The 22,654-nt window shown below is 37.7% G+C and overlaps 1 protein-coding gene across 1 annotated transcript in view; it reads left to right on the forward strand.

Annotated features, from left to right (window-relative positions):
- LOC149220637 (ARID/BRIGHT DNA-binding domain-containing protein) overlaps positions 1–22,654 on the forward strand; it is a 107,077-nt gene that overhangs the window by 44,751 nt on the left and 39,672 nt on the right. The window contains exons 11-14 of the mRNA XM_089384844.1: positions 9,512–9,649; positions 9,774–9,872; positions 9,988–10,088; positions 10,223–10,313. Coding sequence (XP_089240970.1) covers positions 9,512–9,649; positions 9,774–9,872; positions 9,988–10,088; positions 10,223–10,313 — 429 coding nt within the window. The remainder of the gene's footprint in view (positions 1–9,511; positions 9,650–9,773; positions 9,873–9,987; positions 10,089–10,222; positions 10,314–22,654) is intronic.

Here is a 22,654-nt window from a genome sequence, read left to right on the forward strand (position 1 = left end):
CATATTGGGAATAAATGGCACGTTCACACAAAGGTATACTTTTTAATTATCCTGGCTGATTAAATATATGATTTTGTGCTTTTTAAAAATAGCTGTGCTATGATAAAAGCATTGACGAGATGGGAAAGTTTATGGATTTTGTTGGAGTAAAAAGAAAATGGCCAAAATGGTATACCATAGCAAATTTCGCTTGAATGTTTTTTTATGACAATCGCTCCTTTAAACCCCTGGATATATGCACAAACTTGTCCAATCATGTCTACAACTTTTCAAACCAATCATGGAGGGTCTTTTCTTCGAAGTGAATAGTTTTGTAGTTTTTTCCTTGATTGCTCCCTAGATTTATTGCTAGTCAAATTTACACCTTTGCCTTTGCAGAAACTTAATTTTACTCTCTCTTTGGCTCTATCATTTTCCTCTTTTTCACCATGGTAGGTATTATGGTTCACAGTAGACAAAAAAGGGCTATGTAGCCCCAATTTTTGTTAGGCAATTAAGTAGCCAACCTATCTTGGACATGGCCGTCAGTTAGGAAATACTCATATGGTAATCCCAAGGAAAACCTTGTGGGATCCAACCTCCTCCCTGAAATATCTAGATGGTGGGTGGTTTAATTGCAACCCACAATGGTGGCTAGTAACTCGAGGGACTCAACCCGATTTGAACCTATATCCTAAGGCCACCCCATTGGCAACATTCCTCGAGTGAAAGGTTCAATTGATTGAGCTAACCCTTGGGGTTTGATAATTCGAGGTTACATAGAAGAATGCTAACTATATAAAAAATATAAACCACATACTGCCATGCAACATCATTGATGATTTAGTTCTATGAAGAGGTGCAGGGAAGACGATCATCAATATTCTAAGATTGGTTTCACATTACGGTGGTACAAATAACAACAAATTGCAAGTGTGTAGGTTGTTGTGATCTTCTTTGGTGACTAACCTATTTCTCAAAGAAAGAAAATAAATGAAAGGAATTATATTGACACCCTTTGAGTGATTGTGCTGAGAGGCGCTGTCAAGCCTAGTTTGGAAGTGATGTTGTAATGTCGTCTTGTCGTGTCGTGTCCTGTCCTGGAAACATTTTGACTCGACCAAATTACATAAAAATGAAAATAAAATAAAATATTATTAAAATAAAATTGAGGTAAACTAGTCAATTTTCCGTTGGCATTTTTTGGCTCCAAGTTTTAACAACCCATGGTTTTGCCAATGGTATTCTTATGTAAGAAGAAGTATATATATATATTGAGGTAAACTAGTCAGTTTTCCGTTGGCATTTTTTGGCTCCAAGTTTTAACAACCCATGGTTTTGCCAATGGTATTCTTATGTTAGAAGAAGTATATATATATATATATATATATATATATATATATATATATATATATCTACCAGCCTAGATCCATTGTAACTCCATATTTGCCAAGCACCGAGAGGGATCAAATCTTTTGAGGTGCAAACCTCTTTTAAAGTCAAAAGAGATTTGATCCCTCTTGGCGCTTGGTATATCCAGAGTTAAGATGGATCTAGGTTGGCAAGAAATGGTTCGCCCAAGGGGAATTTATATTTGGCACAATTTGATTCATAAGAAAATACATGTGACAAGATGTAGTACAACCCATATGTTAGAAACATAATCCTTAGGGATTATGGTAAATGTATTATTCTCTTGAAATGAACATGAAAAGTCTTAAGAGAATGTGGAGTCATGAGGAGTCCAAGAGACCTCTTCAAAGATGAAGCGAAAGGTCATAAGCAAATGTATTTTTGTGTATCATACTAATGAGAAATATATCACACAATTACATTATTCTCTCTTGCATTTTTGTGTGTTCAACAATGGTATTGGAGCCACAAGTTTTGTGGTCGTTCTTGGCCTAGGAATTCCTTTTGCATCCTGGGTGATCTTCATTGGAAATTGTGCTCGGTTTGGCTATTTGCATCATTGTCTTTGCGGGTATCCCTAGCAGGTTTGAGAGCCACATTGAATAAGTGTATGTTTGTGGTGTTAATGAAGGCTTGCTTGGTTTGGGGAAACTTGTTTGCAACCTCTCCTTTCTTGACCTCAAGTTTCCCATTCTTCTGTTCAATACTCTACATTCACGACTTTCTTCCTTCACGCATTCTCTTCCATGTTTGTCTCCATGCTAAACTTTGATCCGTTGGTGTATCAAATGTGAATGACTATCTCGGCATAAGCATTTCCTACTTTTCTTCCTCCTTTGAACCGTCTTGTTGCTATAGATCATCTCCTTCTCCTCTGACTGTTGTCACATTGGGAAACATCTCTTGGATTGGTTCATACACATGACAGAGCAAGTTAAAGCCTTCAAAGATGATTCAATATTTCTATTGGCCTTGTCAGTACTTCTCATCGTCACTTGTATGAGTTTATTTCTTGTTGTATCCAACTTTGTCTAAGAGTGCCGAAATCTTTGAGTATGTACTATGTACATGTGGTTTGGGTTCTTGTCAATAATTTCCTCCATTTGTGGATTAATCAACATCAGGTTTCACATTAAATCATGATTGCTCGTAAGGTTTTAAATGACAGATTTGTCAAGCCTATACCTTTGGCGTGCTCAAAGACCATTTATTAGAAATTGTGGACCCACTTACTTTTATTTGATTGCGCTCTCATATTTTTGAGATCGTTGGATATTTCCCCATGCTTCTTATTGGATGTCTTGTGGGTGGGTTCCCAACATATGCTTTAGCATATTCAAGCTCTTATTAACTTCCTTGCAAAGTCTGTTCGTTTGTTCTTCCGTTTCTCAGCGAAAGGGTGGGTGGTGAGCTCTTGGTCTATAACTATATTCCCATTTAGTTTTGTCCTACCAAAATCCTTATGGTCAACTATAAAGGTGCCACAATTGCTCTCTTCTTTTCTTTTTGGTTGAGTTGCACGACCTGAATTGATTTTCCTTGTATTCTTTCAACCACATTTTGAGCTGCTTGCTTCCAAATGGTCTCTAAATTAAAATTCTTAGTGAAGGGGTGGGTAGTGAGCTCTTGGCCTGTAACAATATTCCCTTGGGTAGTGAAGGTGTCACAGGTGCTCTCTTCTTTTCTTTTTGGTTGAGCTACACAACATGATTTGATTTTCATTGTATTCTTTCAACCACATTTTAAAGTTGCTTTCTCCCACGTGGACTATGAATTAAAATTTGCAATTCCTCTTCTAACATGAACATGCAAGTTTTAAAATATAATTGAAGAATCATCAAGCTAGGATTCAAATCATTGACAATATATTCAAGCTTGAAGGTCAATTTGAACTCAACAAATGAGAAAGTAATGATAATAGCACCATTTTATACTCTTGGAGGTTCTTCTCTTACTAATGTAGTTATCATTTTGTGAAGCTTGTTAAGAAGGAAGAAAAAAGTGAATGCTTTCTCTAGCTATCAGTTATCCTACAGTGGTAGTTCTACATGTTGTTGTCAATGGTTATAGTATTGTTCTAGCTTGTGCTATTGAACTTGATTTTTCTTTTCCGTTGGTTGAGAAAATTAAGGAGTATTTGAAGGATCCAAGCAAGTTTGTAGGTGCCATTGAGACAAAGTCTTTTGGTCACTTTGGTTGCACTTATTGCATATAGAAGGTTATTTTTTCTTAGTAAGACCAATAGCTTCTTTGATACTTAGATTCTCTTTTTCTTAATGTGTTGAGAGCCCAAGTCGGTATTTGTTTTCTCCTCAGTATTTTTCCATTCATAGAGTTAGATTTGATAAAGGGTGGAATTTCAAGAAACCTTTTGAGTTCTAAATGACTCAATTTGAATAAGTATTGGAGTTTTTGAGTACTCTAATATTCTCTATAATTGACGATACAGTGAAAATCTACAAAGCCATTCTTGCTAATGTTCGAACCTGTTTACAAAATTCAAAGGACAATATTGAATTTCTATAGCTCGAATCACAACTCCAATGAGATGAATCACAACAAAAGAGTCATCATTCTGATCTAGTCCTTTTTCAAAACAATTCACCTTTTGACATCGAGAAGGATTCCCATCAGCAACCAACACATCATCAAATCAATGATGCCATTTCAGAAGTAGATTTGAATTGCCATGAAGTAGTCTTACTTGCACTTCCCAAGTCCATCATCAGATCTTGGGAAGAAGTCATCAACAAGAAGCACCAAAGTGGTCTTGAGTATAAAAAGTGACTTTTCACATTCCATACTATTTAATACCAATCCAATATTGGAGTGCTGAGTGTTTGGTTTTTCAAGAAAGTTCATCTTCACTTGCTCCACTTCTAAGTCAAATTCCTAAATGCTAACACTGTCGTTGAGTCGGCCACATGAAGAATCAATTTCTTGATCTTCATCCTTGTAAGTATTGTGGAAATAATATTAATCATTCAAATGGATGTTCTAGTCGTATAAACCACGCAAGAGTAAAGATTCACCTGGGTGGATCACTTCTTGGCAATTGTCATTAACAACCAAGAAGATATGTCTATCATACCATACTCATAGAAGTCATTCTCGAGTATTGACACATCTTGTAGTGGAGATATTTTCATCTTCTCATCTTGTATCTAGCAAGGGGGAATATAAATGATTGACAATTGGGCTTCAAGTTTCGAAGTCTCATCAATCAAACACAAACAACTGAGCTTGAGCCAATAGCCAGAGCCTAGAGCTAGAGTCAGCTTGAACCAAAGTACGAGTTGTAGTCAGAGTCATGTTTTGTGAGAACCATTTGGTTTGTGGTCCTCCTTAAACCACCATTGAGTATAAGACTTATTGCTTCTGCTAGGTAGTAGTTTGACTTTATCTTTAAAGCACCATCTCATTAGTTTATGGTCATTTTTAAACCACCATTAGAGAGTACTTCCATTTCATAGAAGACATCAACTTCTAGCTAGATTAGGAATTGTGCCTGAAGTTGCTTCGAGCCAAGTTCCAGAGTTGGTGGTCAGCTTTAAGCCACCATATAGGTTGTGTCTTCCTTGAACCTCCAGGTTCAAAGAGAAAATTCAACCATTGGCTGCTATCCACTTCCAGATTTCAATGCTCTTCTTGGACTCACATACACCCCCTTGGATTAAGGGGGGAATGTTGGAAACCTAATCATTAGGGATTATGGTAAATATATTATTCTTGGAAATGAACGTGAAAAGTCAGAAAGCCTCTAGAGAATGTGAAGAGTTATGAGGAGTCCAAAAGACCTCACGGCAGATGAAACCAAGGGTCATAAACAAATGTATTTTATGTGTATCATACTAATGAGAAATGTATCGTACACTTATCTTATTCTCTCCATTTTCATGTGTTGAACACTATACATGAATTTGTAAGGAGAAGAATATTTGTGATATAAAATTGTGACGTGCTAATAGATCTCTCTATCCTCATGAAATATTACTACAATTTTGACATTTCACCTAAGGATGCCCACTGCAAAATTCTGTTGGCCTGCACTCCATTACCAGATACTTCTCTTTGGCCTTGTATGTTAGGATCAATGGATTATTCCCAACCTCCTATGATTACCCAACTTGGTTCCCTTTGTGGCATTCCTCAAAGGACAATATCAGAATTTGCGTTGGTACATTCACATTTATTGATGATGGCAGGGATGTTCTGTCGCTCACTTCTACATCTTCTTCTACTTTCAGCATAGTTTAGTGTATTTCTCTATTACATGCACTTCATTTTTAGATGTCTTGTCTACTACAAGATTAGTGGGAGATTCCATTGTCTCTAGATGGATTTGGATTGATCTTTATTGGCGTTCTTTAGCATCTCTAAACAATGCAGCTTGGTCTTATAGATCAAGGAGGCCTTTTCTCTTAGACCTCTACATGAGAATTTGTTTGTGACAATAACACAAATTATTTGTGTTAGCTCCTTTCCTCCAATTTAGTGCACCGGGGGGGTGGGGGGGGAGGGGAGTGGAGCACCCTGCAACTACTCAAATAGATATCAATAGGACTGTGGTACATTGTTTCCTGGGCTACACTAGACAGATTGTTGTGTTGCATTGAGGGCTTCTAGGAGGATCAGACCTTTGAGAGTTGGCTATGTGGACCACCTACTTAGAGATGTATTACCAATTTCTTTCCCTCTATTGCGACTTCTTTGGCCTTGGATGTCAGGAGTGGTCTTACCTCCTTTTCTGCCATGAGCATCACCTGGAGTAGGGTATTGCCACCTAGGATCACCTCGCAGGACACCTTTAGTGTAGGCACTAGGCACTCTCTAGAGGATATTATTCATTAGGCACTTGGTGTTGACATCTGCACTATTGATTGAGACAATTGGCAGTGCTAGCTTCCTAATTCTCTTTGTGGCAACGATGTCTTAGTCTTGGTTATAGTCTATTGATCAACACTCCTTCATCTTAGGGTTTTTCTTTTTGCCATTTGGCATAACCGATAACCTATTGATATGCCTTCTCTTATGTCATTTCATCTTGGTGCTCTTTTACCCATTTATCATATTATTTCATCTTACTTTAGGTGCTATTTTGCACCCCTATTTTGGTTTGACTATTATTGCTATACTTGGAACCACTAGTGCCTTTGATCTGTCTGTCTTTAGTGGACATTAATGAGATTTTTAATTCAAATTTCAATTTAATTGTTAGGGTTTGTCCTCTTGCTTTAATGCTTCTTTTCATTCTCATTTATATTTATTTTTCTTTTGGCAATTAGGAGTTTCCTTGGCACTAACAGACTGATATTGTGACTTGTAATTTCCAGTCCTATTGACCAATTTGGTCGCTCGTGGAGATTAAAAGAATTATATTTTTATTTTTATCTTATTTTTCCAGCTAGGATGAGTCTAGGCTGGGGCCAGCCCCATTGTTTGGATGGAAGAATGATCTACCCACCTGTGGCATGCTGTCATCGGGATTGTGTGAGGCTCGGTTAAGCTTGGATGCCCTATGGGGAAGTTTTTATCCCCAACAGGTGGCTCCCACCCTCAACTCCTCATGACATTTGAACCAGTGACCTAATGGGGACTAAACCCCACACAAACCAACTGTTCTACACTCATGGGTAAAAGAATCATGTATCTTATCTTATAGACTTATTGGCTACATAATTGAGGTTGGATTTCTATTAGTATGTCTTGAAATGTGAGTAAAGAGATATCCCTTGAATCTTCTCCCACTCACAGTTAAGATAAGAGAAAATAAGATGGGATAGATTTTTTTTAATGTCCACGAGACCAAAGTAGTCGTTGGGATGGAGAGTTACATTTGTAAAAGGCCATGCCTTGTTAAAGGTGAAACCAAAATGGTCTGCCAAGTTCCAACAAATAAAACTTAATGGAAAAACGAGGGGCTCCCCTAAGTATGTTGTTGAGTAGAGGTGCTCATTTGAGCCCTCTACCAGGATGTGTCAGCTTTTTCTGCCCCCTTCCTTAACAATTTATCTCTTAGTTGCATCGTTCTTGAGGCTTTTTGTGCCGTGTCCACAAGCTGCATCCCCTGGAATGCCATTGTCTATCTAATTATCTCCAGTCCCAAGTTTTGTCTTGTGTGATTTTATGCTGCACACCAAAGTAGAACTGTGGACGTGCTGCTCAGTCTCTTTGTGCTGTGAATGACAAACTTGGCAATGCTTTCTTACCATTCTTCCTTGGGCTTCTTCACCTCCTTGTCTTAACCATTTTTCCCAAGGAAAACCTAGTGGGATCTAACCTCTTCCCTGGAATATCTGGATGGAGGGTTGCCAGCCACTATAGTGGCTGGTAACCCAATGACAATCAACTGGGCTCAAAGCTCAGTCATACCTGAACTGGAGTCGCCATAGTGAACTGTGCCTTGAAATAATCTGTTCAAATTCATTGAACCATTATATTTCCAAGGAAAACATTATGGGTTCCCTTGTCTTACTCAGAATGTTTGGATGGATGGCCCCTCAATCACTAGATACAATAGCCACTATTAATTGCGAGGGACATGTCAGATTTGACACTCTGATTTATGACCGCTAAGTTAGCAACATGCCTTTTGGGTGGATGGTTCAATAACCTATTGAGCTAACCCTTGGGGCTGGGTTTTGCATTTCAATATCTGGGATCTTTTCCTGACTTGAGCTTAGCGTGCGTTTCACTTTCGAAGGCATATTTAATCTAAAGAAGTCTTGTATTCAGATCTAACCCATGGGGTTGAACTGATCAATTTAGTATTTCTGTTTTCTCTGTGCCTTCTCTTTCCATTTGTATCTTCTGTAACCAGCTTGCAAGTGATTTTTCAGTTCTTTTTTGTTGTATGGACATTCCTGCTCTGTTATCCCCCAGCTCTCTAGCCAATTCTTGCTTTTGATTTCCCAAGTGCTCTTCCTCCGTTGCAGCACTTCGTTTCTGATTTTGTTGGGTATCCATTTACTGTCCATTTCTCTCACCCTTTGGTGGGATAAAATCAGTCTTTTAACTACCTGCAACTCAATTGGCTATAAACTGGGTTCTGCCACCATGAGCCCATAAGCGGTGGTCTTTTGTAAGTATAGGAAGGACGAAAATATGTGTGTATCTGTACTCTTTCCATTTGTTTCCACCTCTGTTTTGGAGATAATAGTTGGACCCCAAACCTCACAGCCATATTAGAGCACTTGAATCACAAGTGTGTCGATGAGGGTGCTGATGAATCCCAATCCCAACCGAAGTTGAAAAAGCCGCTAATGTATCTTCAACTTGGAATGCTGTGTCCTCTTTCATTTGATATGCAATGTGCATATTTTGAAAGTCTCAGTGACATTATAGGTGGTGATGTGAATCACTGGGCAACCTATATGTTCTTTCCAGCATCTTTCTTACATGTTGTGCTGGTGAGTATATAAATCTGCCGAATTGGTTAGTTTGAGCACAGTTGCATTTTGAGGACAATTGATTTCTTTGTACTGTGTTGCAACTAACCAGATATTGATTTATTTTTAGCCAAATCGAGAAATATTTTGAAGTAATGTCCTTGATTGTCCATGCATGGAGTGTGTTTGATTGATAAGTGTCACTTTGTTTGGGAGGGAACATGTCTGACATTTAATAGTTTGATAATGATAGAACATCGTGGTGTGTCTATATAATTTCATAAAATGTTCTCCATCTTTACAAGTTGTAGTAATAGTTTCCACTGGATTGATTTGCATGACAAAGCTAATAACAGGAAAAGTTACTGGATACTGCTGTCTATAAATGGCTTTTAAAGGAGTTTACCTATGGAGTATCCTAGTATCCTACTTAGTCCTTGTAATGACCTATGGCAGCTGTAGAAACTAAGGATCGAGAACTTCTGATTTCTCAAATATGTTAAAGCTAGGCAGTACCACTTATCTTACTGGCACTATCATAACCTTAGAAAATGCAGTCCCAAAACATTTCCTTAAAAGGTGCCTTTTTTCAAGTGTATGGTGGTACTATATTGGTTATATTAGATGTCATGACTCATAATGGTGGACTGCTATTTATATCTATGGTGTGAATCCTTGAATATTGTTTGCTATGCCTACACAATTAAAATTCATTTCCAACCTTCTTGCAGGAAGAGTTTTTAGAGGATCTCATGCAGTTCTTGGTCTTTAAAGGGCATGGACGACTTATTCCACAAACAGGAATAGATGCATTCCCAAATGTTGTTTTGAATGGGAAGAGACTAGACCTTTATAACCTGTATCGTGAGGTATGCAATTTTTTCTTAAGTTTTATCTTAGATTAAAGAACAATCGGCAGGAGTACATAGATACCAGCCACTCTTTTGTAATACAAACTCATTTGATAAGGACATTGTTATTTTGTTGATATAGGTGGTTACCAGGGGAGGTTTCTATGTTGGGAACGGTATCAATTGGAAGGGACAAATTTTTCCGAAGATGCGGAATCATACTATGGCAAATCGAATAACAGTAAATCTTATAATGAATCTATGGATGCTTTTATCATCAATCAAGTTTGCAGTGGCTTAGCACTGAAGTTATAAATTCAGAAATGGCATCCTGACTCTATCTATTATCTCTCCAGGGAGTTGGAAACACACTCAAGAGGCATTATGAGACATATCTTTTGGAGTATGAACTAGCTCATGAAGATGTTGGTGGTGAATGTTGCGTGCTTTGCTTTAGGTAAGGCTTTCTATTCCAATTGCAGCAGGTTATTCAAGGTTCACATGTACAAATTCCTAGCTGTTTCATTTACACAACCACATTTTGCTTTTCCTGCATCTGACTTATGGAGATTACATTATTGTTCTTGACAGTGGTGCTGAGGGTGACTGGGTCAACTGTGGTATTTGTCGCCAGTGGGCACACTTTGGGTGTGACAGACGGACTGGTCTTGGTGCATTTAAGGTTAGCATTTCCAACTGTAACTCTCCAAAATTATTTGTTTATTGATAGAAATTGTGTGTGAATGGTAGTTTTCACTGTTTCTTTATATGCACATTTGGCATGAATGTCATGACGCTCTCTATTTTCAAGTTTATATGCATGTTCTGAGATACTTTCCTTGTTGGGAAAGTGCTCAACTAGCTTATGATAAACTTCTTCTCGCTCTATTATTCATCTGGTTAATTGTGTAATTGCAATTGAGTTATAGCTCTGCTGGTTAGAATATTTTCACTTTTTATCTTGGTGGTCCACGAGAGGCAGTTCAAAAGTTGTCTCAGATGTAAGGAATGTTGAAGTAGGATGACTGAAGGTATTTTGTTTGGGAATAGGGCAATTGAGATATTGATTTTTGCTAAATTCTAGTTTTGGAACATTGCTGCAACTTAACTCCAAGGATATCAACTTTATTGTTATAAAAATACTTATGCTTATGTGGAACTTAGTAATTTAGTTTCCATTTTGTTCTACTTAACTGGTTGTGAAATTGTCAAGGCTATTTTCAAATATCATTTTGTGTCATGATATATATTAAGAGCATTGGAACTTAGTGGAACAGTTTCTCAGCTATCTTTTAATGCAGCATCTGCATCTCGAGTAATAGAAGCTTATGGATTGTAGATAGTTTCTCAATGACAATAGATAAGTTCCTAGTTTAGGAATCCTTTGTGTAAGTCTTTTGTGTTTGTAAATTGAGTTTGTGGTCGTCATGGAGGAGTAAGTTTGATTTGCAGAATAGTAAGAGGATTGGATAATTGCAATGATGGAAGTATTGTTGGAGCCTTGAAAGCGCAGTTAGCTGATCACACCTTTTGGTGTCTTGCATTTGATACACACACTTGTGGATTGTCTTATTTCCTCTGTTGTATGAGAACCATTGTTCCCTAGGAAACGATTTTTTTTGTTTTTAAACACTGAAGCATCTGATGATTGATCAGCATGAGAAAGCGGCAACTACTCTACTTTAGATTTAAAATTGGGGCAGGAATGACCTGCTAAGCTACAAAAGTCTCTTTCAGCCAAGAAGCCATGAGTGGGGGTATCTATTTGATTAATATTGCATTCAAGACTTGCACTTGGTTCCACCCATTTTTGCAAGCAAAGTTATGTACAGAAAAGCACAAACACAAGCACAAGCACAAGCATGTCATTGATAGACTTTAAATTTGGTGGGGCTGTGGTATTGAAACCCCACTTTCACTGGCCCAGTTAAGTACCTGTCAACTAGGAAACATTTAAAAACATTTTCCTTCGAAACATTCTGGGAATGGTCCAAGTCGTGTCTTGAAAAGGGAAATCTCTCGGAAACATTTCCTAGCCATTTACTCTCTGTTTCATGGCATCTGACCCATTGCTCATTCTTTTCTAATTGTTTTCTTGATGGCTCCCTATATAAAGTAATCGAAAAACGCTTCCCAAAACCTAAAGTGCATCTCTTGATTATCATAAATAATATTTCTCTTGTCATCTTGCCCTAGATATTGTTTGTATTTCCTAATTACATTTGATGTTTTAGATTTATTGTCTCATACGGTGTACACTTATCATTAATTAATTCGTGCCTGATATCTTGTGAATGCTTGTTGTTTGTCACATACCCAACCACCCTTGTAACACAGTTGAGGTGGCGGGTACTCAAAATTCCCCCCACATTCTTAAAATTATGCTTTGATGCTATTTTGTAACATGCCCAGTAAACCTTAGTCAAAGAAAGTCTGTCTTTCTGGCAGTTGCTCCTCTCTCCTTCACACAAGAATATTGTTAGCACACTGAGTTTGGCCTTCAAGATGCTAGGACTTGGCCTTCAAATCAGGCCTGAAGTAGATCTTCAAACAACAGAAATCGACCCTGTAAAAAATGAGATCTCAACCCTCAAAACTCAAACACTCTGCTCTTAAACCAGACGTCAAACAGACTAGAGCCCTTCCCAGGAACAATGTCAGAAAGCCTTCAAAAAATGTATCGACACCCTTCCACAAGAAGTCTCCAATTCAACTTCTATTCACTTCTGGTTCATGAGTTATGAACCTCAGAACTCCTTCTCTTCGCTTGTTTTGATAGATCCGAGCTGCTTGAGTTAGTGGCTAGAAATGCTCCTTCTCATGCCTATTTATATTGCATTTGGGGTCTAGACTGGGCTGACTTGTCCATTGGATGGGTTGACTCGTGCAATTGGAAAAATGTATAATGAATATTCAAAATATCTCTTCTCCTCAACAGTGAGGAGTTAGAGGGAGTGGCATATACCACTGGAAAGATCTCAGAATAAGCTTTCCAACCATACATATTATGTTCCCATTTGAGCTAGGTATTTGGAGTAAAAATGCATTCAAATATAGGGCATCTAAATGGAGTGTCAAAAATCAAAAAACAATATTTTGAGGAGTGTCATATATCGTTGAAAAGGTCTTGAAATATGCTATTTGACTATGTAACTTTCTCTTTCATTTGGACAACCTTTGACATCAATTACAACAACCATTTTCAACATTTCTCTTGGTACTTTTAGCTATTTAACTCATATGTTGGATGTGTACTTTAATGCAGCCCAACATGGCCATTTGATTCAATCTCCTCATCCACATCATTTGGGTAGTTGTTAAGAGTTCCTTTCTTGAACCAAAGGTCTTTTTCTGCAAGAAGTTGAATGGCACTATGAATGTAGACTGTTTTTTTTCTTCGTGGGTTCCAATTAGTTTCGTTTCACTAAGTGAATAACAAATCATACATCATTTTCCCTCATTGCTCAACAAACTAGATATTGTGAGACTAACCATATAGTAATTATTTGTGTCTTTGGAGCATGCCTACCTTGAATTGCCCTCCATGCTGTTGGATCGTTTTGTTTTGATCTATGTGACAAGGTTTGTTGAACTTCAATCTTGAGGTTCAAAATTCAACAAACTTGATTTTTTTTTTCTTTGACAAACATCATGATGAGCTGTTACTATATATTCAATAGGTCTATGCTATACCTTTGATTGACCATACAATGAGGGTGTTTAGATGCTTATCCCGATGGGTGATGTGCTTTCTATGATGGTCCATACAACATTGCCTTTGCTTAAGATTTTATTGAATGTACACGTTCACTCATTTAATCGATAATTTTTATCCAACTACTAATTCACTTTATAGGTCGAGGCTTGTTGACCAAGTCCACATATCAAGTTCATAATCTTTCCTTGTAGTTTCCAAGTCTATCATAACTTTGTCCATGTTTGTTAATGTTGATATATAGACAGACCTAATGGCAAACCTCATCCAAAAGTTTGAACTCAAACCAAACCTAATAATTTCCAAAGCCAAACTCAAACTCAAAACATGTCACGTAGGTTAAGACGCTTATCATACAAACCCTCAATTATGCGTATTGCTTTAAATGATGGATATTTATTTCGCTTGAACCATAAATCTAGTTTGTTATAGTCATGAACATAGTTGCCAAATGCTTGGAGTAGGGTGGCAGTGGGAGTGCAAATTGGGCCTTCCCATATAAATCTAGTGAGGTAAGTGGTCCCTTGAATATCTGGACACACACATTATATATATATATATATATAGAGAGAGAGAGAGAGAGAGAGAGAGAGAGAGAGTGCCAATTAAGTGTGTGTGTAGACACACACTAAAAGTTCTAATATTAAGGTTAGGAAACATTAAAATTTAAATCAATTTATGAAAAAATAAGGTCAATGAATAATTAAATTGATGATTGATGGTCTTAGTTATGTCAAACAACGATGACAAGATGTGTCTGGTAGGGTTGAATGGGGTGTGGTTGGCCACTAGAAAATAGGAAAATGCCTATCATTTGCAGAGGTGATGACAATAGTAGACAATGTTGACTCATATAGAGTATCGACACACAAGAGTTGAAGTTGACCATTCGTAAAAGGATCTAAGAATTTTTGATGACCAAGAGTTAGAGTCTAAAGTAATATGGTGATTTACAAGCAACAGGGTAGGCAAAATTTTGAAGAATTTTTCAAGCAAAAAAAGGAAACATAAAATTGTTGAAGGCAATATGGATGCAAAACAAAGAAGAAATGGCATAACAAATTCTTAGGAGAGTAAAATTTGTTGGAATTTCTAAGTTTAACCCGTTAGAAATTCTTCTTGTACTATTTGATTTATTTCTTCCTACTTGTTTAATTACTTAACAAGTTATTTACCATGTAAATACTAAAAATAAATACAAGTATAGTATCAACACATACAGATCATCAATTGAAAGTAAACAAGCAGACAAGTGACACTGTTGTTTTTGGACTAATGTCCCTGGAAAAACCCAATGTAGGAAACCTAGTGCAGCTATTCAGAGGGTTTTATTATTATGTAGTTTCAGAATACAACCTGGGTGCTAGAAATGGCTCACCCAACAGAGAATGCCCTCGACAGTAGTACCTCTCAGTCGGAGATAGATATTCTAGCTAAATCACCAGATGAACGATCCCACAACAACAATGCAGCTTCTACTGCTCTACGTCACTCTGATAGGGACTACATCACCCTATCTGCTATGTTACTGGATCTGCCAGCCCAAAAGGCTAGATCCGCGGATCCCCGATTCGGAGACGGATCCAGATCCAGATACGAGGAGATACGCCCCCAACATTGTTCGATGTGTTAAGTTGTTAGACGTCAGCGCAAAATTCTGAAGCAGACGTCAGTGCAAACATCAGAATGAAAAAATATGCGGACGAGTTAATGGATAACCCGATAATATGTGTCAATAAATTAATTATTCAACTGGCGTCAGCGAAACTGGATAATTCAACGTCAACTAAAATGAAAAAAATCAGAAAAGGGAATAATAAACCATTATCGGGTTAAGAAATGAATTATTAACGGGTGTCAGTGAAACTAGAAAATTGAGCGTCAACCAAAATGAAAAAAATCAAAAGTGCGAATAATAAATTATTCTGGTTTGCCGCTAGTTATTTTTTCCTTATTATAAGCTTTAATGCATATATGGTAAAGCCACCAAACGTTTATTTAGATATTTTAATTAAATTTTAAATTTTTTTAAAGCGTACAAAAGTAACTTTTATAAATTAAGTTTCATAACCATTTAATATAAATATAATAACTATGAATTAAAGTTTAAATATTTATAAACTATGTATTAATTTTAATATTATTAAATTAATAATTTTTAAAAAAATATTATATGAAAATATATATATTTAAAATTTAAATATTTTTATATAATTAAATTATATTTATAAATGATACATTCATTTTGTTTAAATTAATAATTTTTTTTAAATATTATATATATATATATATATATAATTTAAATATTTTTATATAATTAAATTATATTTATAAATGATACATTAATTTTGATATTATTCTTGTAATAATTATTTTGATTATTTTTGATAAGTACTAAAAATTATATATTTAAAAAAATGTGTTTCTATTTTTATTTTTTATATAAATTTAAATTTAATAATTATAAAATATTTTAAATTTGTTTATATTTGCCGTTTCCTTGTCGTATCCGAATCCTGGCTTTTCAAAAAGTTGGCGTATCCGTATCCGTATCCGGATCCGAATTCTGGTAACTTAGCCTATCCGGCTTTCCAGCTCCCAACCTGTCCCACGAAATCATCCAGCGTTGCCTCCAGGCCATGCGTCAGCCTCTCTGGCCTCTGCGTCAGCTTTTGGAGCCTCTGTGTCAGCCCCTAGAACCTCTGCGTCACACATGCTGGCCTCTCTGGCTCTGCGTAACTCCTGGCCGCCTCTGCGTGGCCTCTAGCTGGCATTGCGTCAACCTCTCCCGACCTTGCGCTGATCCTCCTGGTATTAACTCTGCGTCTCTGTTATGTATTCATTGCCCCTTAGCTGCAACTCAGATCACTCACTCGATTTCGTCAGCAAACCCTGCCCCAAAAAATCTAATTCTTGATCTCTCTTGGTGTGTTCTTCAACTGACCCTCAAGCATCCTCTTATACTTTTCTTGTTGGTCCATCAACGACTGAGATTAAGTCTCTAATCAATGACTAAGATTAGATTTGGCTTGATCCCTGACTTTTGGAACCTTCTAACCCAGTTTTATATTAATACCCATTAATATTTTATTTTTCCTAAGTTTAGACTTAGGAACTTCATTAAAAATATTAATTATTTTAATATCTCCCAAACCAGTTAGAATTTGCCCAAACCATTTCTGGGTCTTGGAGATCTCATGTGCTTTAACCTCTCCACCAATTTTCATGGCTAGAGCACATCCAATGCTACCCCAAATCAACAAAATTGCAGGTTGTGATAGAGACCCCTAGCAGGGCTGGTCTAGAACACTGGTCAGGAATTTCTTAGGAGATCTCGCTATCACTAGAAGAAGGTTGTTTCCTTAATGTCAAACCATTTTTGGTTCAGGGCACAAAATGCATGATAAATGTTGTGTTCAATTTGTTCCACCCATCATGTGCAAATTGTTTCTAAATGTAGACTAAGTTACATGACACATGGACACGAGACACAGTGGAAAGGAAAATACGAGTATCTGACACGTGACATGACGTCCCCCTGGAGCATGACATGAAGGACACATACAATTGTGATTCATCAATGGTACAACTAGTAGTTACTACTACATCAATGATGATAAATTGACGAACACAAGAAATTAACCATAAACTGCAAGTTTTTCATTAGATCATCAAAATCAAAATGTATTACATAGATATTGAGTCCCAACTCACTAAGTCCTAGATACTATATGTGGGAATGCTAATGGAAAATAACAAATACAAAATAGGGGAGATATTAGAACCATAGATTAGGATGGAATAATCTCATAGGTTATATCTCATCAACATCAAAATAAGCATCACTACAACCATTGCTCTCTCTTTTGCATCCTCCTCCTCTATATCCAATGTAATCTCAGCATATGTGGTGTGGAGGATGAACCCTCAAGAGTATCAACATCATCAAAAGTGACAAGCTCTAGCATTGGCTCATTAAGATACAAGTTGGCCAATGGCAACTCAACACTATTGTCCAAACCCATATCATCAGGAAATGCATCCTGCATCTTTGTCTTTCCCTTCAACCACTCCTCCCTCTTCCTGTAAATAAGATGAAGGTTATTGTGCACATACACCTTTGTCTTTGCTCAAGCTTACTCCTATTCAAACTGTACAAATTCCCATATGTGCTCCTCTCGCAACAAGAAGATGGAGTAACTTGAGAGAGGAGTCTCATGGCTAATTACTGTAGAGGAGGGCATGTTGCCCCATGAGTTTTTGGCCAAGCATAGGGCTTCTTAGCCCCTATCTCTAATCACATCATTACCTGCAAATCTCCCAGTGTTGGTGGAAAACTTTGCAAGGGCATCCTCCACCTCATTAAGGGATGCTCTATCTTGAAATATTTGTCTCAATGCATCCTTCATCCCTTTTGAAATCTCACCTTCCATTTGAGGAGAGAATTTGCGTGAAGGTCCACGACTGAGGCACTCATTGTTGTAGTATTTTGGATTCAATCAATGAACCAAGCAATGCAAAGGTGTGCAATTCTCGTCCCATCTACTGACAAAAATATCCTGTATGTTGGTGAAGAAGGCCTCCACTAATGTCTCATACTTAGGGCACTCATTCTGAGAAATAATGGTCCTCACAGACGCAACCATGGAATCCCATCCCTCAAAAACCTCTCCTAGGATGGGTTGGTCTATGTCTACAAATTGTAACAAAGCAATGATAGGGTCCACAATCTTAATAGTAAGATCTATCCTCACCCCCAACCATCATCTAACAATGTTTCCTTTACTTTTTTTGAGGTTGATTGATCTGTGTTTCTCCAAAAGGACCAAAACTATTAAATAACCATGTCCCCAAGAGTGGTCTTGACCTCCCTCAACCTCAGCATGGCAAATGAAAAGACAAACCATGTATCTGCAATCTTCAACAATGATAGATGTGTGTACTCTTTGTAGATTGTGAGGGGATTGGTATGATTTACTACAAGTTGCGGATATTCTGTTCATTCTCAATAAGATTTCCAATCCATGAGACATCAAAAGCAATAGTTTTAAGTGCTAAATTCAAGGAATGGATAGTGCAAGGTTTCCAAAATATTTGTGGATATTTAGCTTTCACAATCATGCCAACAACCTTGCGAATAGGTGCATTGTCTGTAATGATTTGCACACAAGGATCAATGCTTACATCTTCAATAAATTTAATGAACAACTCACCTATATATTTTGCATCCTTGTATTTTCCAAGAGCATCCTTTGCTTTCAAGAAAACTGGTCCATTCAAGGAAGACAACATGAAGTTGATGAGTGGATGGCGTGCTGCAGTTGTCCATCCATCAAAAAAATACTAACCCAAGATGTTGGCCATGCTGATTTAATAGGCTCAAGCATTTTATCCACCTCCTTTTCCTTAACCAACAATGTGGTTCTAAGCTTCTCTGAACTAGGAGGCACATACCCCAATGGAGCTCCTTGAGCTAGAGCTCGAGACATCTTAATAAATAAAGGTGACCATGCAACATTAAATGATATGAAGTTGAGATAGAAAAAAAGCCAATGGTAAGATGAATCTCTTCTTACCTCTCTTGTTGAAATATCTTGTCCATTGGACCAAGTGCCCTCCTTTTTGTTATTGGACCTATACCCCCACTGGAACTACCAAATGGATAATTGCTTTTCCTCAAGAATGCAAGGGGATCCTCATTTTTGTTTTACTCAGATGTGTAGCCAACATTGCCACACCAACAAGGGCCTCCCTTTCTAGTTCATTCCACTTAGATGCACTCACTCCTACACATGCTTCAATTCCACCAAATGTGCCCAACATGTGCCCTTTCACACGAAAATGGGTACTTTTGAATTGATGGTTGCAAAAGCATGCCCAAAGAACATTTCCTGCTCACTTTAACTTGCTCCCTGGCCCTTGATGTCTTGTAGCATACTTCCGCAAGGGATATTTCCGTTCTTGAGCCCGCTGTCTTGCTAAAATAATGTTTCTCTCAACATTTGGACCTGCTGTCACAGCCCCACGTCCAACAGATGGAATACTGGCAGATCCTAATGAAATTGAAAGAGGGGGGGAGGAGGGGCATTTCTCCCCTTCTTTTGCCCCTTTCCTGCTACCATTGATTGAGCCATGATTGTTGTGAATATAAAGCAATATGGACTACTGAAAAGCTGTGCATGTTAACAAAAACAAATTGGTAGACTATTGTAGCAAAACTAAAAAATATTGGAAGGGAAATCCACTTACTTGCACCTTTAATCTCCTCCAAAACTTGTCTTCCTCCTTTGTTGGTCTCTCACACACTCCTACAACTCTAAAACAACAAAAAAAAATGAGGGAAATCGGCCCAAAGCCGACTTTTAGCAACGCGCGGGGTTGTTTTTCAACATACATGTGTTACTTAATTTGGACACGTTTTTGGCATGTGCTCAACATGAGTCAAAATTGTGTCTCATCTCAAACACGAGTCAAACTCCCATCGGGAATGTGTCATCATCATGTCGTGTCCGACACGAAGGATTTGTGACACTCAGGGGGACATGTCATGTGACGTAGATTGTAGATATAAGTTAGCATCTCTCTTATTCGTTATGGATTTAATTCTCACATGCATAGTTAATGTTTTCGCACCTCCCATCTAAACGTGGGCCACTATCTCCATATAATGAATCATATCACATTTTGGTCTAGTGGAGTCAACTACAAATTTTGCAATTTCCCAAGAATGATCATTGAGAATGCTATGCCTGACCTTATTGTTTTAAGATACCTTGTCCCTTAATGCTTGATTAAGGAAATGGGTTATCTAGACTCAATCTCCAAGGTTAATTTATGGAGATGGGTTGTCGAATTCCCACTCCTGTTAACCATTTTAAACCTCTTTACTGAGACAACCATTGTCTTCTGTGCACCAAGAGCTTTCCAACGATATATTTTTCTTTCAAATCTAGGCTTTGGACTTAGAGTTATGCCCATTTTAAAATTTGTCCTCTAAGTTCCTTGTTAGCATCCATGTGGCAATACTTTTGTCCACATGTCACCATTGTACAATGCCATACTACGTCATCTCGCCAAACTGGCATGAGACGTCAACCTGCTATGCCAACATGCCATGCCATGACATTATTGGATTTTACCTGTAAAGGGAGGAAAACCTGATATGTTGTCCTAACCTCTCGATATTCGATCTCTAGATAACTTGATATTTCAACGCACGATATTGCGGAAGCTGATAGCTTGAAGTCTCGACCTCCCAATATTTGGAAGGTTGATATCTCAACAATTCATACCCAATCATTAAAGAAACCGATAAACAATAGTTACTTGATGATAATTTCTTCATTTGTCAACAAACTTTCTCGTTAATGTGGTCATTGGGCCATCAAGGGAAGACTATCTATTAGATTAATGACTCATGCCCGATTAGATTAACGGGTCATCAACTTTTGTAACTTCCACATTTTATGTCAATTGCTAAGTCACAGGACACGTCCCTCAGGGTCTCGTGTCTCGTATTTCACGTGTTGGAGACGAAACGTGCCTTAAAATGTGTCGAAAACGTTTTTCTTCATCTCCTCCAAACGAGACATGTGTTTTGGACGTGGCGAAAACGTGCCCTAACGTTTTTGGTTCTTAGGACACGTGTCCCATGAAAACTGATATTTAAAACCTGCAACATGGTTTATTTTTGGGTTTTTTGTCATTGTTCGCCACCGAAGTTGATTTTGCTCGCTGCCGAAATCAAATTTGTTGTGCAGTGTGAGGAATTCCATCATATTCGAGCGCAATGCTCACAACTTCACATTGACTTGGATCTGGAGATGCAGGAGACGAGCATTCGCGTGCTTCGCTGAGAGTTTGTAGCACTTAAATTTCCTGTAAGTTGTGTTATAGCCTACAAAACTTAACTTAATTATACACCAGTGACCACATATAGATAGTGTGTTGAAATAAAAAGCCTAGCTCCCCGTCATGTGCTCACTGCTCACTACACCTTCAAGGTCTAAAGGGAGGGAAAGCTCAATTAATGCTCTGGTCAACAATGAAGTTTGAACACATATAAATTTAGAGTTCATAAACTACCTTATGTGAAGTTTGAACATGATCAAACTTGTCTGAAGTTAATAACAAAAGTTATAGCATGAACAATTAACATTGAACTGTGAACATCATTGATGTAGTAAATTAATAAACTAAATAGTAAATAGTGTATATTAAATAGTAAATAGATATCATCATTTTTCATATCTATACGGATCAAGCACTATATTTCAGTATTTTTTTAATATATATATATATATAACGTGTCCCTCGTGTCCTGTTTCCAGGGTCGTTGTGTCTCGTGTCGAATACTCGTATTTACGTGCCCTTCGTGTCTCATGTCCTTGTGTCATGCAACTTAGGTCAATTGACATTTTGTCCATCGGGTCACCGTGCCACCTGCCCATCGGGAAAAACATACGACAATCGACGTGAGTAATCTCTGTTACGCGACAGATGTCTCAAGATCTGTTGGTATCAGGGGTTTGCATTTGGAGGTTGCGCGATGTGTTACCCACACTCGATAGCCTGACATCCATTCCGTTGGATTTAAGCTCCTTTGGGCTAAGCTCTTGGTCACGGCCCCTGCTGGACCATATGACCAGGGCCTAGGGCTAGAGCCTCCAATTTCCAAATTTCTAAAGCTTCTGCTAACAACCCAGAATTCTAAAACTTCTGCCAAGCTCCCAATCCGGTTTTAGATGACTGAAATAGACTCTGATAGGGCAGAAACCTTGCCCAAAGACATCTGAAGACTCAGAAATCTTCTCCAGCCTATGAAGGCATCTCAAACATTGCTTTCAACAAGACATCACCACAACAGAGGACATAAAATGGCCAATGGCCAATCTTCTTAACTTCAGGTTAACTGAGATGAAATACTCACTCCTTTGTATTGCAAATTACAACATCACACTGTCAACTCCAAAGCCTTACAAACAGAGGGGCCAGCCTTCTCGCTTACCTCTAGAGGAAAGAAGGTTTCCCATCATTGAAGAACCATCAAGTCTTCTCATTCAAAATAGGGATATAGTCACAGCTGTTTCCTGCCACAATTGGCTTGGTAAGGGCCATTCACATTACAGAATACATGAAGAGCCTCAAAGCTCAAGTAAACTTACACATTCACCTTTCTAATCCACACATTCCCACACATTCAATATTCATCACAGGTAACTTGTTTTAAAGAAACCTCTCTCTCTCTCTATATATATATACTATTCATTCATGAAAGAAGTAATAGTTAGCACCTAGGCAAAACTATA

Source organism: Pinus tabuliformis, chromosome Q (genome assembly GCF_031772625.1).
Source record: "Pinus tabuliformis cultivar Carrire ecotype Pingquan chromosome Q, CPIR1, whole genome shotgun sequence".
Classification (NCBI taxonomy): Eukaryota; Viridiplantae; Streptophyta; class Pinopsida; order Pinales; family Pinaceae; genus Pinus; species Pinus tabuliformis.